A 19,527-nucleotide genomic window follows, 5' to 3' on the forward strand; every position below is an offset into this window, starting at 1 on the left:
AAGGAGGACATGTCTGTGTCCATGTCCAACTTACTGAGGGAAAACAAGGAGGAGCACAGAGGACAGAGGGTAATCTCCACTGATGAACAGATCCACTGTCAGCCCGAGCAGCCTGCAGAGGGACACAGGACGCCCGTCCGCCTGCAGAGCGTCCTGATCCAACGCCAGAGGGACAGCGATAAGCACCGTGGTTACCGTCAATCGACAAAGACGTGTAAAAGACCTGAATGAGACACATTACAGCCAAACTAAAAAAGAGACAGACAGGATCTGTGTGTCACAGCAGCAGCGCAGGAGCGAACCGCGTGATTCCTCCAATAATCAATGAACAAATGTCAAGCACGAGTATGAACACGTGAACATATGAAACACACGAACCACCAGCCTGTTTGTTGCTACAAACTTCAAAAAACACCTGTCAGTGCTTTGGGCGCACGAGCATGATGGCAAAAACCACGTTCCACGTCAAAACAGAGCACGGTCGCACAGAACTGGCGCCGTTGTTTTTATACGTCAGCAGAGGACCGGACGACACCGGGCGCGTCCACATGCAACACGCACGGGCGGCGTCACTAGAGAACTCAGCCGGACAAAACTAGCCCGCGTCTGCACGAAACACTGAAGGACGGCGTCAGGTCACAGCGAAATATGAGGAGTGCGAGCGCGCTGGCAGGGCCGTCCCTGACTCTGTCGCCTAATCCCAACCGTGGTGACAGCTGACTGATCGGTGATTTCATTTGTTCATCACTGATGGTGTAGTTTTATGTTTGTGTTTTCATTAATTTGAATCATTATTAGTTTTATTTGTTTACTAATAAAGAATTAATCTTTATTAGTTGGTTTCTGTTGTAATGTGACGCGATGTCATGGACCTCAGGAAGACTGGCGTCTGGCCTCGGCGTCACATAACGGGGATCCTTATAATAAACGTTATAAGTCAGCGAATAAGAGTGTGTGTGTATGTGTGTGTGTGTGTGTGTGTGTGTGTGTGTGTTAACAGAGTGGTTGTTGTTGGATTGTGGCAGCAGAGTGAGAGAGTCGTCCTGCTGCAGATTATGGACACGTAAAGCCTGACAGAGACCCATCGGACCGAAACACTGTCTGATTGAGCCATTAAGCCACAGAGAGGCGAGAGCCCGCAGGGAGCTAAAGACACACCGAGCAGGAGGAGGAGGAGAGGAGGAGGAGCAGGAGGAGCAGGAGGAGCAGGAGGAGCAGGGAGGAGCAGGAGGAGGAGCAGGAGGAGGAGCAGGAGGAGAGGGGGAGGAGGAGCAGGAGGAGCAGGAGGAGCAGGAGGAGGAGCAGGAGGAGCAGGAGCAAACTTGTTGAGTTTTCTCAGATTATAAACAGTTAACGTGTTCCCTCTCCTCTCTTTATTAACATGAATACATCACCAGATCCGTGACACAAAAGGACACGGAGGGCAGAACACGTATGTCAGCGCGCCACATTAGGATAATTGATCCATACAGAACATGGCAGACGTTCCCCGGGGCCCGCGCTTTTCTTCTTCTGCGGCTCTGTTAGAAGTGGCAAGTTCAAACAAAGGTTACTAATCCTCGAAATACGCTGATGACTCTGCTGCGCCTCACAGAGTCACTGTACACGTACCTCCGCTCAATCATCGTAGGTCTGACTGTCACGCCTCGACATATAGCTGCAGTAATAGCTCCCTTTGTGATGAGGAGAGCAGCACACACACACACACACACACACACACACACACACACACACACACACACAGAGGAGGTGTGAGGAGAGAGAGAAAGGAGCAATAATGGGAGGCCTAATAGCAACAGCTCTGCCACATCTGGCTTACCGCGGGCTATCGAGGTGAATAATTTAGTGTTGTGAAGCAGCAGAGACGTGGCCCTGAATGCAGAAGCAGATGACGCTGCGGCTCCAATCACAGCCACAAAACATGGCCGCTCTGTGGCTGCGAGGACGCCACCGCAACACCGCAGACACATCCGAGCGTTTATCATCGACACGCAGCATTTGATCCTCCAACAGTGCAGGAAAAAAACAGCGACCAGCAAAGACGGAGCCGGAGGTGTGGTGGTGAGGACTGGAAGGAAACACCAAACGGCTTCAACAGATTTAAAATAATAAAACAATACGGTGGCTCAACACTCACCAGAGTCAAAGGTTTTTCTGTTTTTATGATTTGTGTGTTTTTGCTCTGTTACAAAGGCTAAACTTGAAACCTGCAATTAGCTTGATTTTTTTCAAAAACATGGAAAGCAGGCAATGACCAAAAAAAAAGAATAACCAAAAATTAGAAAGAAATTCAGAAAAAGTTACAGGACAATTAAATTAGCCAAACAAAAATAAAAGTAAAAGAACCCAAAACAGAAAATGCCCTGAAAAGTGCTAAAATAAAATAAAATCATTTATAATTAATTATATCAGCAGCTACACTCACACACTGACATATCCCAGACTGTCAGCAGCTACACTCACACACTGACATATCCCAGACTGTCAGCAGCTACACTCACACACTGACATATCCCAGACTGTCAGCAGCTACACTCACACACTGACATATCCCAGACTGTCAGCAGCTACACTCACACACTGAGCGTGGAGGACACTCGGCATCATTCAGTTTCTTGGGTTTTTTTTCTCCGTTTATAAACATTGTGGCATCATGACAAAAACCTGGCATTTAACTCAGTAAAAACTCAGTGAATGTAGAAAATCATATTAATGTATAATATTTTTTATTGGCTGAATTTGAAAAGCACATTTTGTGTCCAGAGCGGGATGAGTGTGAGTATTTGCCACTGCACAAAAAAATAATACCATATTATCAAATTTGCAGAACTGAAAACCTGAACTTTTTTGTACAAAAGGTCAGATTTCCTTGAGTCGCATCCGTTAAAGCATTCAGACGACACTTAGGTGGATTCAATAATCTGAGGCTCATCGAAGTGTTCACCTGTTTTTTCCAGAGATTTCTCTTTTCACACTGTTCAGCTGATATTAATATTTATAAAAAAAAAAAATTACATTCGGGACAAAATTCAGGCAAAAAAGAAGTATCTTGGCGAGAGTTGTCAGACTTTTGGAGTCGCTGTGAGTAAATATCAGCTGCAAATCACGCTTTAACTCTCACAATTTAAAGAACTCACCCATAGTGCTACAGGCTGTTTTATATTATATTATTGTCTATAACCGCGCATATGCAGGATTTTCATGCTGTGCACATCTCTACAGTTTCAACACACATCCCATAATATGGCAGCAGTTAACTCCCTGTGATTGAACACAGTGTAAACTCTTGCTGGGATCAGACAGGCAGCAGGAACCTGTTAGATCTGCAGCGTGTTCACGCTCCACTTAACGTTATTCTCCAGAGCGGCGCGGAGACTCGGCCCAACTTTCCGGAACGCGGCGTCTGTTACTGACGAATAACTCTGCTTAATAATTCAACATGACTCTGCTGCGGAGCGAGCGGTATCTGCAGAAACTAAAAAACAGAGCGGCAGCGTCTGAGCAGAATAATGAAAGACTATCAGCTGCGAGGACGCCGAGGCTTAAACTCACACGTCACTCCACAGGTGAGAACAACAGCTCTGAGAAGTTTTTATCAGAAAAGAGTTTCAAACGAGTATGCAAACTTGTTCTGTTTCTTTTGATTTTCTGTGCATGCACTGTACAACAGGTTTATTAACAAGACTGAGTCTTAACTTACAGCCGAAACACAGCAGCAGGTTTCAGACGATGGTCATTTTCACGGCAGAGCTCACTTGTGTTGGTCTTAAAATGAGGTGTGATCAGACACACTTAAACTAAAACCTGGTTTAAAGTCAGAACGGTGCAGTATTTTCCTGATTTCTGAAGGACATGTGTGATAACGTGTGTGTACACTGCTGGTTACACACTCAGCTGATGTGTTGCAGGTGTGTGAAATGAACCTTCATTAATGAGGACAATGTAAAACGTGAACGTAGCAGAGAGCAGAGCAGAGCTGCTGTCAGACTCGAACTTCACTGATTTCTCTTCAAAATGAGCCAGTTAAAAGCTCTTTTCAGTAAAAGTGAGTGTTGGGTGAAAGCTAATTCTCATGATGTGTTCAATGTGATCATGTAAAATGTAGTTTTTAGTGAGAAACCTGAATAAATCCAGCTGTTTTAAGGAGAAACATGTCAATGTTCTATAAAATACATTTTAAAAGGCTTTGAGGCTAAGGTTAGTTACGGTTAGTTTTTAAGTTCATGTGAAAGGTTATTTTAGGGGAAATTTCTGCAAGGTTTTTTTCATAAATGTGAGTATGTGTGTGTAATGTGTAATGAAATTTGAATCATTTCAAATATAATATATTTGATTTCTCTCCTGACATGAATGGGTCCGAGTTTCCCAAAATGTATACATAATTCATGCAAAGTTGTTGTTTTTTTTTTTTCAATAAATCTCAATTTATGCTTAAAATGGAGCGCAGGTGCATTTCATGTCCTTTTTGTTTGTTCCCAGAGGTTATAAATGAGTCTCCTGGTGACAGGACAAACAAACTGCAGCTATTTCTCTGTGCACTGATTTTTTTAAACATCGAGGTTCATTTTTGTAAAACTTTCCCAGAGTGAAGGAAAGTGTTTTTAAAGTGCATGACGTCATCACTGCGTAGAGCCCGCAGACTGAGCAGTGAGAAAATACGGAAATGAATCTGGAAGTTAGAAACGTGTTTGAAATATGAGCTCAGAGAGCAGCTTTTGAGTGTTTGAGTCCAGTTTTTCTGTCAGACTCAGGAGATGAACAGAAGCTGTTTAGAAGACGGATGATGATAAACGATGTAAATTCACATTTTCAGCTGGCTCTGTTTCTCTCAGTTAAGCGAATTCCTGCGCTGTGGTTCAGGCGGATGCCGAGTCGGATCAAACGGCCTAATAACGTGTAAACCTCTCACACCGTCAGATAATCTCCTCTGACTATCAGTCCTCAAAAAGACTCCAATTAACCCCCTCCTGACTGTGGTGTTACAGCCTGGTAATCCTGCAGCTCACATGAAAACACACCACAGAGAGACGCGAGCGAGCCCTCACTGATCACTGTTTCACACACACCTTTCAATCAAGTTAAGTGCAAATTCTTTACATCTTTGACCCTTTGAAACCTGAGCAATTTGTCTCAATTTCTTTCAAAAACATGGGAAGAAGGCGAGAAGCACCAAAAAATGAAAGAAATTAGTAAAAAATTTGAAAAAAAAATCACCTGAAAATAAGTTTAAAAAAACAAACAAAAAAAATCTAACAAAACAAGAACAATAAATAAAAGCTTGTAATAAAGAAAAAAATAGACCTCAAGAAAAAGACAGAATACATTTTACAATTATGTTTTCTTTTTTTCGTAATGTCATTTTAAAAATATAATTAAAACATTTTTCTGGGCATTTCCCACAAGCTAATTTTCAGATCATTTCCTTGTTTGTTGGTTTGACTAATTTATTTCTTGTCTAGTTGCACTTTTGTTTTTTTTCTGTGTTTTTGAAAAACATCAAGTTTAAATGCTGCCGAAACTGAATGCAGCAGGCTGATGTCGATCCAGGCATTAAAGGGTTAAAGCTGCTTCACAACGAATGGCACTTAAAATAACCAAATATGTTTTAATGAAAGATGAACTCACGTTGAGCTGCAGCGTCTCCGTCCACTGTCCAATCACGCGGTAGCCCGACCCGCTCACGTTGTTCCACTGGTACTGGAACAGGTCGTAGCGTCCGGGGGCGTCGCCATTACGGTTGAACGTCACTGAAGTACCGGCACTTCCTGTGGAGCACAAATAGACACGACGTCAATAAAGCCAATTAATCACTTAATCAAGACATCACTCCTCAACCGAGCTGCATTTCACAGGTCTCCGTGAGGACGGGCTCAGATAAACTGTCTTCATAAAGCGCTCATGGTCACAAAAAAAATAAATTTAAATTCGGTTTACATTTTAGCCGAACTTTTAGAAAAACATCAAAATCACACATGAATGAAGTCGTGCTTCCATACATCCTGCTGTTGTGAAAAGTGCAAAGTTCAACACGTGTGTTGTTTGCGTGCATGTTTCACGGCTCGCTGGACAAAAGGACGAGGAGATGTCCTGCAGATACAGAGCAGACTTTAATGAATGAAGCTGGTAAAAGCACCATAAATAAATAAATGTTAAATCTCTCAGTCCTGCTGGTGAGAGGAGCCTGCAGCGTGCTCCAGACCTGACAGGAAACTGAGTTTGGCGCTCTGCGTGAGACTCGTCTCTCAGTCAGGACGGGTCGTCTCTGTGACCTCCCTGTCCTCTCTCCTGCGTCTCTTTTGTTTTCCTCGTTTCTCTGTCCTCTGCGCCGCTCGCAGCGCCGCTCAAAGACACTGTTTATTTACCGCGGCTCGTCGGGCTTTGGTGCGGGCCAGGAGTCGCTTTCAAGTCTGTGTTTAATTTAGAGTGAAAGGGAGGGAGGCAGATAGAGGGGGACAGAAATGTGGTGAGCGGTAGAAGAAAAGGGCTGACAGGCGGAGGAGAGGGGACAGATAGTGTTGGGCTTCTTCTCTTCAAAATGAAGCACAAAGAGAAATTTCCTCGGGTCACAAAAAAGTGTTTTGGCAGAAAAGTCTGCAGCGTCTTTATTAATATGCTTTTCTCTCAGAGCCTGTGAACCCTCGGCAGCAAAGCTAACTACTTTATTTTTCTCTGGAATATTTCGACATTAAAACATTTGCAGCTTAATGTTAAATATTTCATTTCTCAGAGAGCAATGCAGTCAAGATCAGGACAGTGCTCCAATCATCATTTATTTACTGCCATATGCATGTTTCAGGCCGGACGCCCTTCTTCAGCATGTACATCCGGCAGTATTACAAAAAAAGCCCACAGGTGAACTTAATGATAAATCATTACAGTGCATCCCAGCATTTTTAAGGCACAGAATCACAGTAATGTGTATTAAAATCATATAGAAAAAATAAATAAATAAATAAAATCAATTTTTAAAAATGAAATAAAAATGAAAATAAAATAATAAAAAATAGTAATGAAATAAAAAATAAAAATAAATTAAAAACAATAAAAACATTAATAAAAATTAAAAAAAAAATAATTTATTTCTCAGAGAGCTCCGTCCTCCCCTGTGTACCGCTATAGGCTCAGGAGTGCATCTTATTGGTGTGCATTGTTCCTCTCTGCAGGATAAATTGTGTGAGAGCGTGCATGCATGCATTAGTGCAGCGTGTTTACGGCTCCCTGCCTGCATGTTTGGTGGGATGACTGTCGTGCTAATGTACCAGCGTCTCTGTATTAATGGAGGCCAACTGCCATCTTAGATAACAAGAGAATGAATCCTCTCTGGGAGCAAAGAGTTAACTCCAGTACGCCTGAGGCCACGGTCCGCTCCGCAAGTGTTTCTCGGGCATATTAGCGTGACGCCAAAAGCCACCCTCCGCGTCCAACTGGAGCGCGGCTGAAGGGCGTCAGATGTGAATGTGCTCGGCAGAACTGGTGGCGTTGTTATCACATGACGCACTGGGTGCGTCCACTTACAACGCGCACAGGTGCCGTCACTTGAGAATGTGACCAGATGTAATCGGTCAGGTGCGCATGAAAGGACAGCATCAGCTATTAATGCAAATAACCAAATAAGCGGTGGGTGGAGAGGTAGATGGATCCCACAACATCTGACTTCTGTGCAGAGGTCTGGAGTCCCCCCTCACTGTGCAGAGGTCTGGAGTCCCCCCTCACTGTGCGGATGTGTGGGATTTGTAGTCTAATCCTAACTATCATGACGTAGGCGTGTTATGGAGCCATGATGAGACGATAAAAGCAGCACTGAAATATAAAGAGAGGACAGGAACGATCTAAAGACTAAAAGGCATCACACATGCCAAAAAACCCAGAATTCACAGAAATGTTGATACAGCTGCATAAGTCTGTAGTAATGTTACTACCTGCTCTCAAACTGATCATTTGTTCCAAAGTGGCGCTCGAAAGGGATTATTCACAGCACAGAGACTTCATCCAGTCCTCTGACGTCAAGAACATCTGATGCAGCAATTATCCTCCAGGAGAGGAGCACTGCTCCACATGAAACCAGTTTTATCTCAATCCAACTCTTTTCACCGGCAGCTCTTCCAGCTGATGTTGAGGATGATGGCGTGATGAATGAGAGCTGTTCAGAGCGGCAGAGTGAAGGCGCCGTTAAAGCAAAGTGCTCGTCGGTTTAGTCAAAGTGGAGACAGTAATGGAACATGTGTGGAGACAGACGGCTGATGGCAGCGTGGAGCTCATCTCTGACATGTTTCGGGAAGCTTTTAAGAGCCCGTCCAGGGTGATTTCGTTTGTCTGGTGAGTTGTACCGTCCACTTAAACACGGGAGGTTATCTGAACACTAACTTCTGCTTAAACACCCTGGTCCATCTGCCAAAGTGGACCCATGTCAAGCATCAGGTCTGACCACGGCACCATCGTCACTGGAGCTAACGGAGCCAGCAGAATCTTTAAAGAAGCTGGATCGTGCAGATGAAATCGCTCTGGTGCTCATCGTGGCGGAGTTTGGGAAAGACTGATTCGTCTAGTCAAGAAAACGCTTCACTCGGTCCTCAAGGAACAACAGCTGGACGATGAAGCTCTGCAGGCCGCCCTCTGTGAGGTCGACGCCATCATGAACAATCGGCCAATAACCGCAGTGACAACCGACACAACCACTTGGAACCTCCTCCTCCAAACCATCTGCTCGACTTGAAAACAAAACTGGCCCTGCCACCAGGACTTTTCCAGAAAGGAGACTTGTACGCCAACGAGGCTGGAGACGAAGAGATGAATAAGCAACACTGTCCCCGTTTTTACAAAAGCCAGAATGTGTCCAAACCTTGGACGGCAAACACAGATTTAAAATGTCTCGTTCTCCACTGACACCGTGTTTCCCTGCCGTGATCCGCCGTCATCTGAAGCAACGCCGCAAACGTGCCCAGAACATCGCCAAATCAACCGGAGTAACGTTTTCAATTATTGACCATTATAAGTGCGAAAAATACATCTACACAACATTTGACGTGCTGAATACAAGCCGCAAATTCTTAGTATGGATACAATTGATTCATGCCTTGAAAAATGATTTTAGATCGATGCGAGTCACACCAGGATGACTTGCTGTTAACCTGTTGATGTATTGCAGGAACAGAAATCGATGCACTGATACAATGGATGTATCGTTAACACTCCTATAAGCTGCTGTGACACTTTTGTGGCGTCCTGATTAATTCATTAAACCTTTGAAAAACTCTAAAAAAAAAACCCCAAAAAAACAACTTGAGATCTGCTTCATCTTGATTTATATCAGAGATAAATCAGAAATATGTTAGGGGGCAAAGACAGGAGAAGAAGAAAAAAAAATTAAAAATACTTTAAAACTCAGAGATTTATGGGTGAAAGCATCCTAAAACTGAAACGTTTCAATATCAATATCTGAGTTTTGTGATGGAGTTTAACATCTCATCTTTGTGCGCGAGTTTAATGAAAAACGTGACACTTTTAATCAGCTGTCTTTGTGAGTGTGTCAGACGCAGGGAGACGGATCGACAGCTGAGATCGCAGAGATGAAACAGAGTCTCAGTTTGACTTTTTAAAGTGCCAGCCTCTCTCTCTGCTGCGGAGGAGGAGCTCCATTATTAATTCCTGCCATGACCAGACAGCTGCTGCAGATCAATACTGGGGTTAATAGCTACCACAGGCAACACGGGCCCACCTCTTGATATCAAATGTGTTTTGTTTCTCAGTCGATATTTGGCTCATGTTTGTTTCAATACAGATTCTGGAGAAAACAAAAGAAATCTGCCGTCTCTGGTGGAAAAAAAGAGAGCTTTATGTGTTATAGGAATCTTTTCTTTTTTTATTCTAATCAATTTCTTAATTGATTGTTATGTGACTGAAGTACATTGTGTTATATCAGAAATATGATCTGTTTCTGTGGAAAGTGGTGCAGGGACGTGAAGGAGGTGAAGCGGCTCTGCAGGAAAGCTGTGAGCTGATGATTTTTCCTTTCTGTGTGTAATTATTAAGACGGTGATAAACGGTGAGCGAGCTCTTTAAATGACACTTTCATTGGAAATTAGCACAGAGCAGCTTCGCTAATTAGCTGATAAAAGGATCTCTCTGCAGGGAAGATTTCAGCGGCTCAGTCTCCTGCATTAAAACCATGCCAATAATATATGAATAATAATTATAATAATACAGGTGAAACTGCAAATAGCTCATTGTGAAAATGTCACATTTATAAAAGGTATAAACTAATGACCTCTATCAATTTAACGACCTGTAACATTATATTAACTGTTACTGTAAGATCAGGCAGCGTACACGTGTGTATACATAAAGTTTCATACTTCATTCTTTAACCAGTTCTGACTTTCCTGATACGCATCTGAAACTCGACTTTTTTTTTTTTTTTGGCCCTTGCCACGTGACTCTCCAGCAGTGTGTTTGGTTTAAATAAGAAGATAGGATTTAACAAGTAAGAGCAGTTTAATACTGCTTTGTTTTTTTGTGACATGTTGTGAGCAAAGGGTTAAAAGCACATAATCACCTGAACGGGGTGAACCATAAAGTTCAGCCTCCATCACCACCCCGATAACTGTTTAACAGTCCCTTAAAGGCAACAAAGGCACTTTGTTGAAGGTGAAGAGATTGTGGTTCCACTTTAATGTTAACGCAGTAAACACATCGGATCTGCAGAACTGAATCTCTCCTTCAGGAAGTGCCGCCAGCATCTAATACAACCATAAAAACTGTAATCATGGCTTAGCTGCAACAGGTGTTTAATAACTCCCCCTAATTGTGCTGATAAAAGATATTATCCAGGCCACATTATACTCCTTTCAAAACACAAAAGAGAAGCACATAAACCTGAACACACACACACACACACACACACACACACACACACACCTTCAGCTGCAGGCTGCCAGAGTAAAGACAATAATATCAGGCTACAAACACTCTCATAATAACTCTGCGTTTCATTTGCATTTTGGCTGCAGTGCGAGGCGTCTCGAAGGCCGACTGCTCGCTCATAAAGGAGCTCCGTCCTCCGTTATTGGACGTTTGAAGAGAGACGGGGGGTGATGAAGTTCCTCAGGCGGTTTATGTTCCCAAAACAGTGCAGAGGACGGACAGTCCGTTTGGAGAGACACCTGGCAGCGCCGGCCGCCGACCTAACGATCGACTTCACTGAGAGCCGACACTCTGTGATGGAGCCATAAAAAGCCCAATGACCGACCGGCAATACCCACACCGTCCATCACCTCTACCGAGGACACTCTACTGTCACCAACAGAGCTCCCTACTGCGCCTCTACCGAGGACACTCTACTGTCACCAACAGAGCTCCTCGCTGCACCTCTACTGAGGACACTCTACTGTCACCAACAGAGCTCCCTACTGCGCCTCTACTGAGGACACTCTACTGTCACCAACAGAGCTCCTTTTTTAAACCTTGAGAAAAAAAATTAAATTAAATTAATTTGGACCCTAAATCCTGCCACATCTTGTTGAATGAATGAGTCGAGGAGAGTCACAGCTCGGGGACAGAAGTCACATCTGCCATCAGAAACAAATCAAACTGAAAATCGTTGAAGAATTCAGTGAGATATGATGACGTTAACCCTCGATGGACCTCTGGCTGCAGGCAGGGCCGCCACAGACACAGGGTAGCGGCCGGAGGGCGTTATTTCCTTCAGGTCCGCAGCTGGTGTTCCGATAACAGCAGCTTATCTTCACTGATATGGTTAGAAATAAACAAGTTTTATTTTAAATCGTGGCATTCACCCCGGGACCCTCCGGTCACCCGGACCGAAAGTTTTCTAGAAAGTACTCTCAGGAAGTGACGTCATGCACATTTGGTGTTTGTAAACAAAGATGAGGTGTTTTTGTGGGCGGGGCCTAACTGGTGGCAGAAAGCTCTGACAGCTCTGCACTAACTAGCTACAGACAGCAGGGACGCCTTCTTCAGTCACTGTCATGAGCCGCCAGCAGCAGACTGCACACGAACAAATCACACGTGACATAATTACATGATGATACATGATATAGGCCTCATTTGGTGTCACCTTGTGTGTGATAAATCTCACAATGAGGAAGTTTTAGGATAATTTAATTGAAGTGTTTTGATGTCATAAAAAGCAGCGATTTTTATTCCTTCATTTAAGCCTTTTTTAATTTTTTTTTATTTACAGTATAATCAATGATGTGCGGGCGGGTCGAGCCTGGCCCGTTATGAGAACTAATGCGCCGGCAGACCCATAAACATGTGGACTTAAGACGGCAACGTAAAAACCTGCTGGTGGACACCAGCGGTGAGGGAGGTTCTCAGGCTGATGAAGCTGACCTTTCAGGCTTTAGTGGCCCGGGGGTCTCCTGAAGTCTTCAGCCCGACAGCTTCTCGCACCGCTGGTGTCCACCAGTAGGGTTTTAGGTTGCCGCCACGACAGGCACCGGTGACCTTCTGACCGTAGCTTTCAGCAGCCGCTTCCACAATGGAGGTTCTGAACATGGACCACTTGGATTCCATGTCCCAAACCTTCTCCGGGATGCAGCCATGAGTTAAAGACCTCTCGGGTCCAGATCGGGCAGGCGTTCCTCCCAACCATGCCCCTCCGCGTTATGCTCACCCTGGGAAGCTCTGGAAAAGGTTTGAGTCCAGCCCCTCTCCAGGGATCTGGTTCCAGAGCCGGACCTGTGCGCAAGCCCAACTATATGTACGTAGCTTGTACCGATCCACCTCCCGCACCAGCTCCAGCTCCTCACCCACCAGAGAGGTAACAATCGACGTTCCTAGAGCTAGTCTACGAAGCCAGGGGTCAGCCCGTCCGGGGCCCCGTCCCTGCCTGCTGCCCGGCCCTGATTCCGACCCCGCGGGTGAGGGGCCCAGTGGTGGTGGCAGCATGTTACTTATTGACTGTGCCCTATGGCCAAAGGCCCGATGCTTGTCTACAAGCTCCACCCCCCGGGTCTGGCTCCACGGGGGGCCCCAGTGTCCCTGTACCGTGGAGGTCCTCTCAACACTAACTGGCTGAGTCAGTGCGGTTTTTGTGACTTAAACCTGAAGGGTCAATTCGGCTTCAACTACAAACTGTAACTAGAAGGTCTCTGATGATGTCTCTAAATGTAGTCCCACTGTCTTCATGTCCATGTTTCATTTTGTATTTTCAAGCTGATGTTTCAAGACTTCAGAGCTGAGGGCTCAGAGATGATTTTAGGGCCACATTGGGCACCTTATTTTGGATATCTCAGTATGTTTCCTCTGTGTCACAGGGGAGTTAAATCCACTCGGATCCACTGATGCTTCATACTGTAACACACATGTAACGGCAGCGTGTTGCAGCATATGTAACTTAAATGAGTTTAGATCCATATTAGATCCTGTGGCTTCAGACAGAATTACGACCTAAATGAGGTGTTTCCTTTTTTTTCTGTTTTTGAGAAAAAGATAAGCAGTCGCACACGCTGGGACCTCCACATACCGAATCCAGTTCATCCATAACAGACTACATGGACTCTGAGATAAACTCAACCCCTTTAATCGAAACTGAAGCAGATTTTCAATGTTCTGTTAGACATGCACCGTAAGATCACACGGTAATGTGGTTCACTCTCACACACACACACACACACACACACACACACACACACACACACACACACACACACACACAGGGTTTGTCCTTCGGTGAGTGAGAGCCTCGGCCTCTGCTCTTTTGTCCCCATGAGGACAGATCTCTCTGTATTTCGATGTTGTTACATACAAGGTGAGGATAAAATAACTCCATAGACGTCGTGATGAAGAGCGAGATTTTGATGGAGGATAAAAAACCTTTAAGACGATGACGCGGAGGCCGTTTTATGGATCCAGACAATTTTATGACTAGGAGTTATTTTATGGTCAGCTGGCTACTTTGGTGGATTTCGATTGTTTTCCACGTGAAGCTGCTCTCGTCCCAACGAGTCAACCGCGGATCTCGTCCCTTGAGGCGCTCAGCACAGACAGTAAAGGAGGACTTTATGTCTTGCGGGAGCAGAGGAGCGTCCGTCCACTTACCGTTGAAGCTGACGCTGCGGATGTACTTGAGCAGTTTCTTGCCTCCTGCCAGGTCCATCTCGGGGCAGATGCCGGAGTTTTCAGGACACAGGTCCCTCTGCATGTTGTGGAGGGCGTGGGCCATGGCGTACACCGCGTCGATCACAAACTGGACCTTCCCCTCCTGCTCGTACTTGGAATCGATGCCGATACGCTCCTGACCTGAGAGACACGCAGAGGACAGGCAGAGGTATTACAGTCACACTTCAGTCACATTTATTCTTTCAAACACAGTCTGAAACCGTTTTTCCTCTTTCCTCATGGAGCCAGCAGACAGCAAGTTTTGACATGAAAATAAACACCCCCCCCAACCCCCAACACGCCCAAACTGAACTGAGACTGAAAAAAAGAGTGGAAGTAGACACAAAAAACCTAAATAAGAGTGACATGAAGATTGTCATCGACTTCTAGAAAACCTCCGGCTCGGCCTCTCCGGCTCTGAGGGCTCACTTGTTGAGACGCTTTGGTGCTACGACGACCCGAGAACAGCGACTGAAAAAAAACAACCAACACACCCTGAACTACGACCTCCGCACGTCTGCCATCTGCAGAGGCTGCAGAGACCGCCCGCTCGGACCGCCCGCTCGGACCGCCCGCTCGGACCGCCCGCTGCGTCACAAAAACTGTCCCTCCAGCAGACACACACCTCCCTCGGGGTAAAAAGCAAGGCTTTGTTCCAGATGCAATAAATGCACTTAATTTGCACTAAACCTCGACTGCTCTGCTCAGCAGTACTTTATCACGCCGCGTTCCAGCAGTTTGATGCTTCGAACTAACACATGCATCTTTTTTATTCGGTTGTTTGCTGTAACTGTTGTGATTAACGTCCCGCGGCCTCCTCTGTGTCGTGTTTCTGCCTTTTACTGTAAATAAAATTTACCCTCGAGGGACAATAACGATCTGAACCGAAGTGAAGAACACATCACGGGACAGAGTATCTTCATAAAAGAAATATTTTTTAATGCCTGTTTTGTTTTTCATTGAAACTTTTTTCCTTTATTTAAACGCCAAATTAGTATTTTCAGTGCCAAAACGCTGCCCTGACTGTTCCAGCTCCAAACAGTCAGTCGCTCCGCTTCTTCCACGCTGAAATATCTCTACAAGCGTTTCATGGACTGTTGGACTGAAAATGGACTGAACATGGACTGAAATTCTCTTGTCAGCACACTGAGGGCTTTTTTTGGGGAACAGTGTCTGTGTTGCCAGACTGGAAATGTTAAAATATCGTACCAGAGGCTCAAAATGATCGTTTTTTTTTAGAGAAATTATCGTATGCCGGTCACAATCAAGAGAACGAATAGGTTAAACTTATAATCTTATTATCTATTTTTTCAGCAACATTTAAAGAAAAAGATATGTGATTTTTTTCATTAAAACTTAATGGTAATTCTATGAGAAAACATTTAGGTGATTTTTAAAAGAAAATTTGTGACTTTAGAAGCAGGCTCGTGGGTTTTTTGATGATTTAAAAAAAAATTGGACAATTTTTTTCTTTAAAAAAATTGCAAGTTAAAAATATGGACATTTTCTTTTCTTAAAAAATGTAAAAACTGAAATTATTATTGGATTTTTAAATTCACAATGGTCCTCAAACACATTGTGTGTAATTATACCTGTTTAATTTAGTTTCCATGTTTTTCACAATTGTACGAACTCTAATGATCTCTACTGTTTGTTAACAACGTATTTTTGACCACTAAACATTTAGGTGATTTTTAAAAGAAAATTTGTGACTTTAGAAGCAGGCTCGTGTTTTTTTTTTTTTGTTGATTTAAAAACGTCAATGACATCAATCAACAACATATTTTGGACTATATTTTCTCCTCTCTCAATAAATGACAAAAATAAATCCACTTAAATTGTGTGATTGAAAACATTTTCTAAAAAGAAATACGAGAAATCAGCTTAAACCTGCTGTGATGGAAATATTCAGATTAATGGAGGAGTCTTGGAGCACAATGCGGCCGCTGAAAAAAGTCTTTTTGAGTCTTTGTTTTTGGAAATTGAACATTTATCGTAGCCGAGGCGCTGCAGCGGCTGCCGTTTCAGCTGCTTCAGTTATTGAGCGTTTTGCTGCTTAATGTTTCAGCAGACTCATGAAACGCCAGGAGAACAGCTCTGACTAAATGAGCATCACAGTGAAATGTGCAGCGATGTTAGCGAGCCAGCATCCGCCCCGCCGTCTCTGATTGTCTGAATTTATTTGCATCTCTCCTTCTCATTGTCATCACATATATTCAGCCGGCTTCATCACCACAGACGCTCGTCTCTTTATATTTTTAATTATGGATCTCATGCAGCTCCGTCTGACTCGCAGCAAACCGCCAAGCTGCAGAAACGCAGCGATAAGGCGGCTTAAAAGCGGGAGACGGTGACATCATCACATTTTCTTGCCTCGTCGTGAGATTTCTGATTTTTTCCATCATGCTGCTGCTTCAGTTTTACAGAAGTCAGAAAAACAATAGTGATTTTCTTTTTCTTTAAAAAAAAAAAACAACTTTCAGTTTTAGAAAAGATGTTTTCTTCAGCAAAAAAAAAAAAAAAATCCCAACCCATTTTTCTTTAATAATTAAACCATAGTTTTAACCACAGCCAAAAACTGCAAGACCAGAAATTATCATTGGATTTTCAAAATTTCCAACGTAAAAAAGTCTTACAAATTTCAAGAAAATAGGCAAAGCTGAAAGAAAATAATCTTTTTTTTTAAAATAAAAAAAAAAAGACAGGAAGAAAATTTGTGGAAAAAGATTATTTAACTATGATAATATATTTTAAGTTTGTTACATTAACATCTTTAGTGTTTGTTTTCAGCAGTTTCCTTGTTGGTGTTTTTTTTTTAAACCATTTTTCTTGTCATTTTTTGTGCTGAATTTCAGCTATTTCAGGTTGTAACTTTTTCTTAGTTCCCTGCTAATTTTGGGTAATTTCTTGTGAAGCTGTTTATTGCCTTTCATGTTTTTAAAAGAGATTTAGTAAATTTGCTCAGGTTTCTGCTTCCCCTCTAAAGCTAACCTGTCCTCAGCAGCCTCGTCTGTCCCACTGAGAGGCTTTCTAACAGCAGGGGACAATGTGGATGTCCAGAAATGCATTCATTGCAGAGTTTGAGTTTTTCATTTATACCTCAGAAATAAAAAGGGATTTTAATTTTGATGTAGAAAAGAAGAGAAATGCAGTATTTTGCATAATTTTTGTTTGAAATTACAGAATATTTTTCAGCCATAATTTTTCTGTAATCTCATTTTGTAATTAAAAAATCGTGAGAAAATCGTATCGTGAGCCCAGTATCGTGAATCGTATCAAATCGTTACATCCCTAATTATAAACACCTGTACTCTCCCTGATTTCACTCAGTGAAGCTGAGCTCTGAATATCTGCCGTATTTTGTTGTTGAAAGGAAATAAGACTCTCCGTTTGCTCTTCTCCTGCGGGGGATGAGCGGCTCAGTGTGACTTCATCAGTCTGTGAGAAATAAACTCAGCTGAAGTCAGTCTTTGGTTGTTTTTCACTAACCTGCAACATCTCTCTCCTGAATAACTGAAAACAAAAGTTTTCTTTTGTCAACAATTCAGTCACGACACATTTTGCACTTTTAGAAATTTTATAGAAAACAAACCTCGACCCCCCACCTCTGTATTTATTTATTTATTTCTGACAAATCTCCAAACCGGTTTCAGAAAAAGTCCTTGAGCGGTTTGGTCTCCCTCAGCTGCTCCCCTGATGCATTTATAAAAGGTTGTTTTTATTTTTTTTATATTTTTTCTGAGGGTTTTCAATGACCTGGTGGGGACCATGACTCACATTTTTATATTTTTAACTTGCACACATTTTTATTATTCTTTTTTTTTACTTGCATACCAGTTTTATACACTGCATTTTAAAATAAGGCATAGTTTTATATTTTACATACTTAACAAAATCAGCACATTTTCCATATAATTATTTGAATATTCATAATTGTCTATTACTGTATTTTTTTTTTACATATATATTTTCTTTTATTTTACTTTAACCGTTTACTTTTTCTATTTTCTGTTTTTATTTACTTGTGCTGGTACTTATTTCTACTTGCTTTAATCCTTTAATCCTATGTTCGGCATCAGAGCGACTGTTCCCGGGGATCGATAAAGTATTTCTGATTCTGATTTTACCCAGATAAAGGTTGGATAAACTGTAAGATACCATAAGATACTGTATGACACGAAACAATACGGCACGAGTATGATACAGTACAACAGAATAAGATGTGAGTACAGTATGGTACAGTATGGTACAGTATGGTACGGTGCAGTTCGATACAACTGATTATAATACGTTGTGATTAGATACAGTCAATCAGTACGGTATAGCACGATATGATACGGTACGATAAGATACTATACGTGTACAGTATGGTACAGTGCGGTAAATTATGGTGCAATACGATAATATACAATTTGATAAGATATGATGTGGGTATGGTACAACACGATACAATATAAGTATGGTACATTACGGTACAACGTGGTACAATAACTTACGACATGAGTACAGTATGGTACAGTTTGGTATGGTATGGTACGGTGCGGTACTGTATAATACTGTAGGATACGATACAGTACGATAAGATACAATGTGATGTGATACAATAAAATATGATGTATATATATAGAAGACAGTACGATGAGGTAATCCGTCATATCCGCCACAGCGGGGAAATCTGCATTATTACTTCAGCAAAGTGTTATCAGAGCAAGTTCTGAGGAAGATAAAATCATACACAGAGAACAATACAAACAGCATAAACAAGACGCACAACTCAACAGCTACATTTCCTTTTACACAGATTACACGTGGATAATTGTCATAAACTGAACGTTATGATAATGAAATTTAACCCTGAAATCTCCACTGCTTTATCTCTGCTTTTCCACCAAAACATTTTCAGACAGTGTGTGTAAATTCAATGTCAGCTGTCAGCCCAGGGGCCTTCTGGGAGACTCCATCTTTAAATTGCGTTTAGTTTTTCAAACCAAAAACTAAATATGAAAAAAAAAAAAAGTAGCGATGATTTTGCTCGGCTGAGCAGCAGACAAATGTGAGGTTTGTAGCCTCAGCTGGGATCTCATTAACTGACACCGTCAACTCTGCATCTCACTGAACACGCCGGGTATTTATGGAATAATCACATATGAGCTGAATTATGTATGTAACCCCCCCAAAAACAAACAAACAAATCCCAGTTTAACCTCTGCTGCACACACACACACACACACCAACACACACACACGCATACAAACACACANCATATGAGCTGAATTATGTATGTAACCCCCCCAAAAACAAACAAACAAATCCCAGTTTAACCTCTGCTGCACACACACACACACACACACCAACACACACACACGCATACAAACACACACACACACACACACACACACACACACA

General features: G+C 42.7%; 1 protein-coding gene across 1 annotated transcript in view; it reads right to left on the reverse strand.

The window, feature by feature from the left end:
- The window catches only part of LOC121948945 (metabotropic glutamate receptor 7-like), a gene marked incomplete at its 5' end in the record, with an annotated part of 47,343 nt that overhangs the window by 16,155 nt on the left and 11,661 nt on the right, over positions 1–19,527 (reverse strand). Inside the window, 2 exons of the mRNA XM_042494505.1 lie at positions 5,626–5,765; positions 14,062–14,262. Coding sequence (XP_042350439.1) covers positions 5,626–5,765; positions 14,062–14,262 — 341 coding nt within the window. The remainder of the gene's footprint in view (positions 1–5,625; positions 5,766–14,061; positions 14,263–19,527) is intronic.

Source organism: Plectropomus leopardus, chromosome 2 (assembly GCF_008729295.1).
Source record: "Plectropomus leopardus isolate mb chromosome 2, YSFRI_Pleo_2.0, whole genome shotgun sequence".
Classification (NCBI taxonomy): Eukaryota; Metazoa; Chordata; class Actinopteri; order Perciformes; family Serranidae; genus Plectropomus; species Plectropomus leopardus.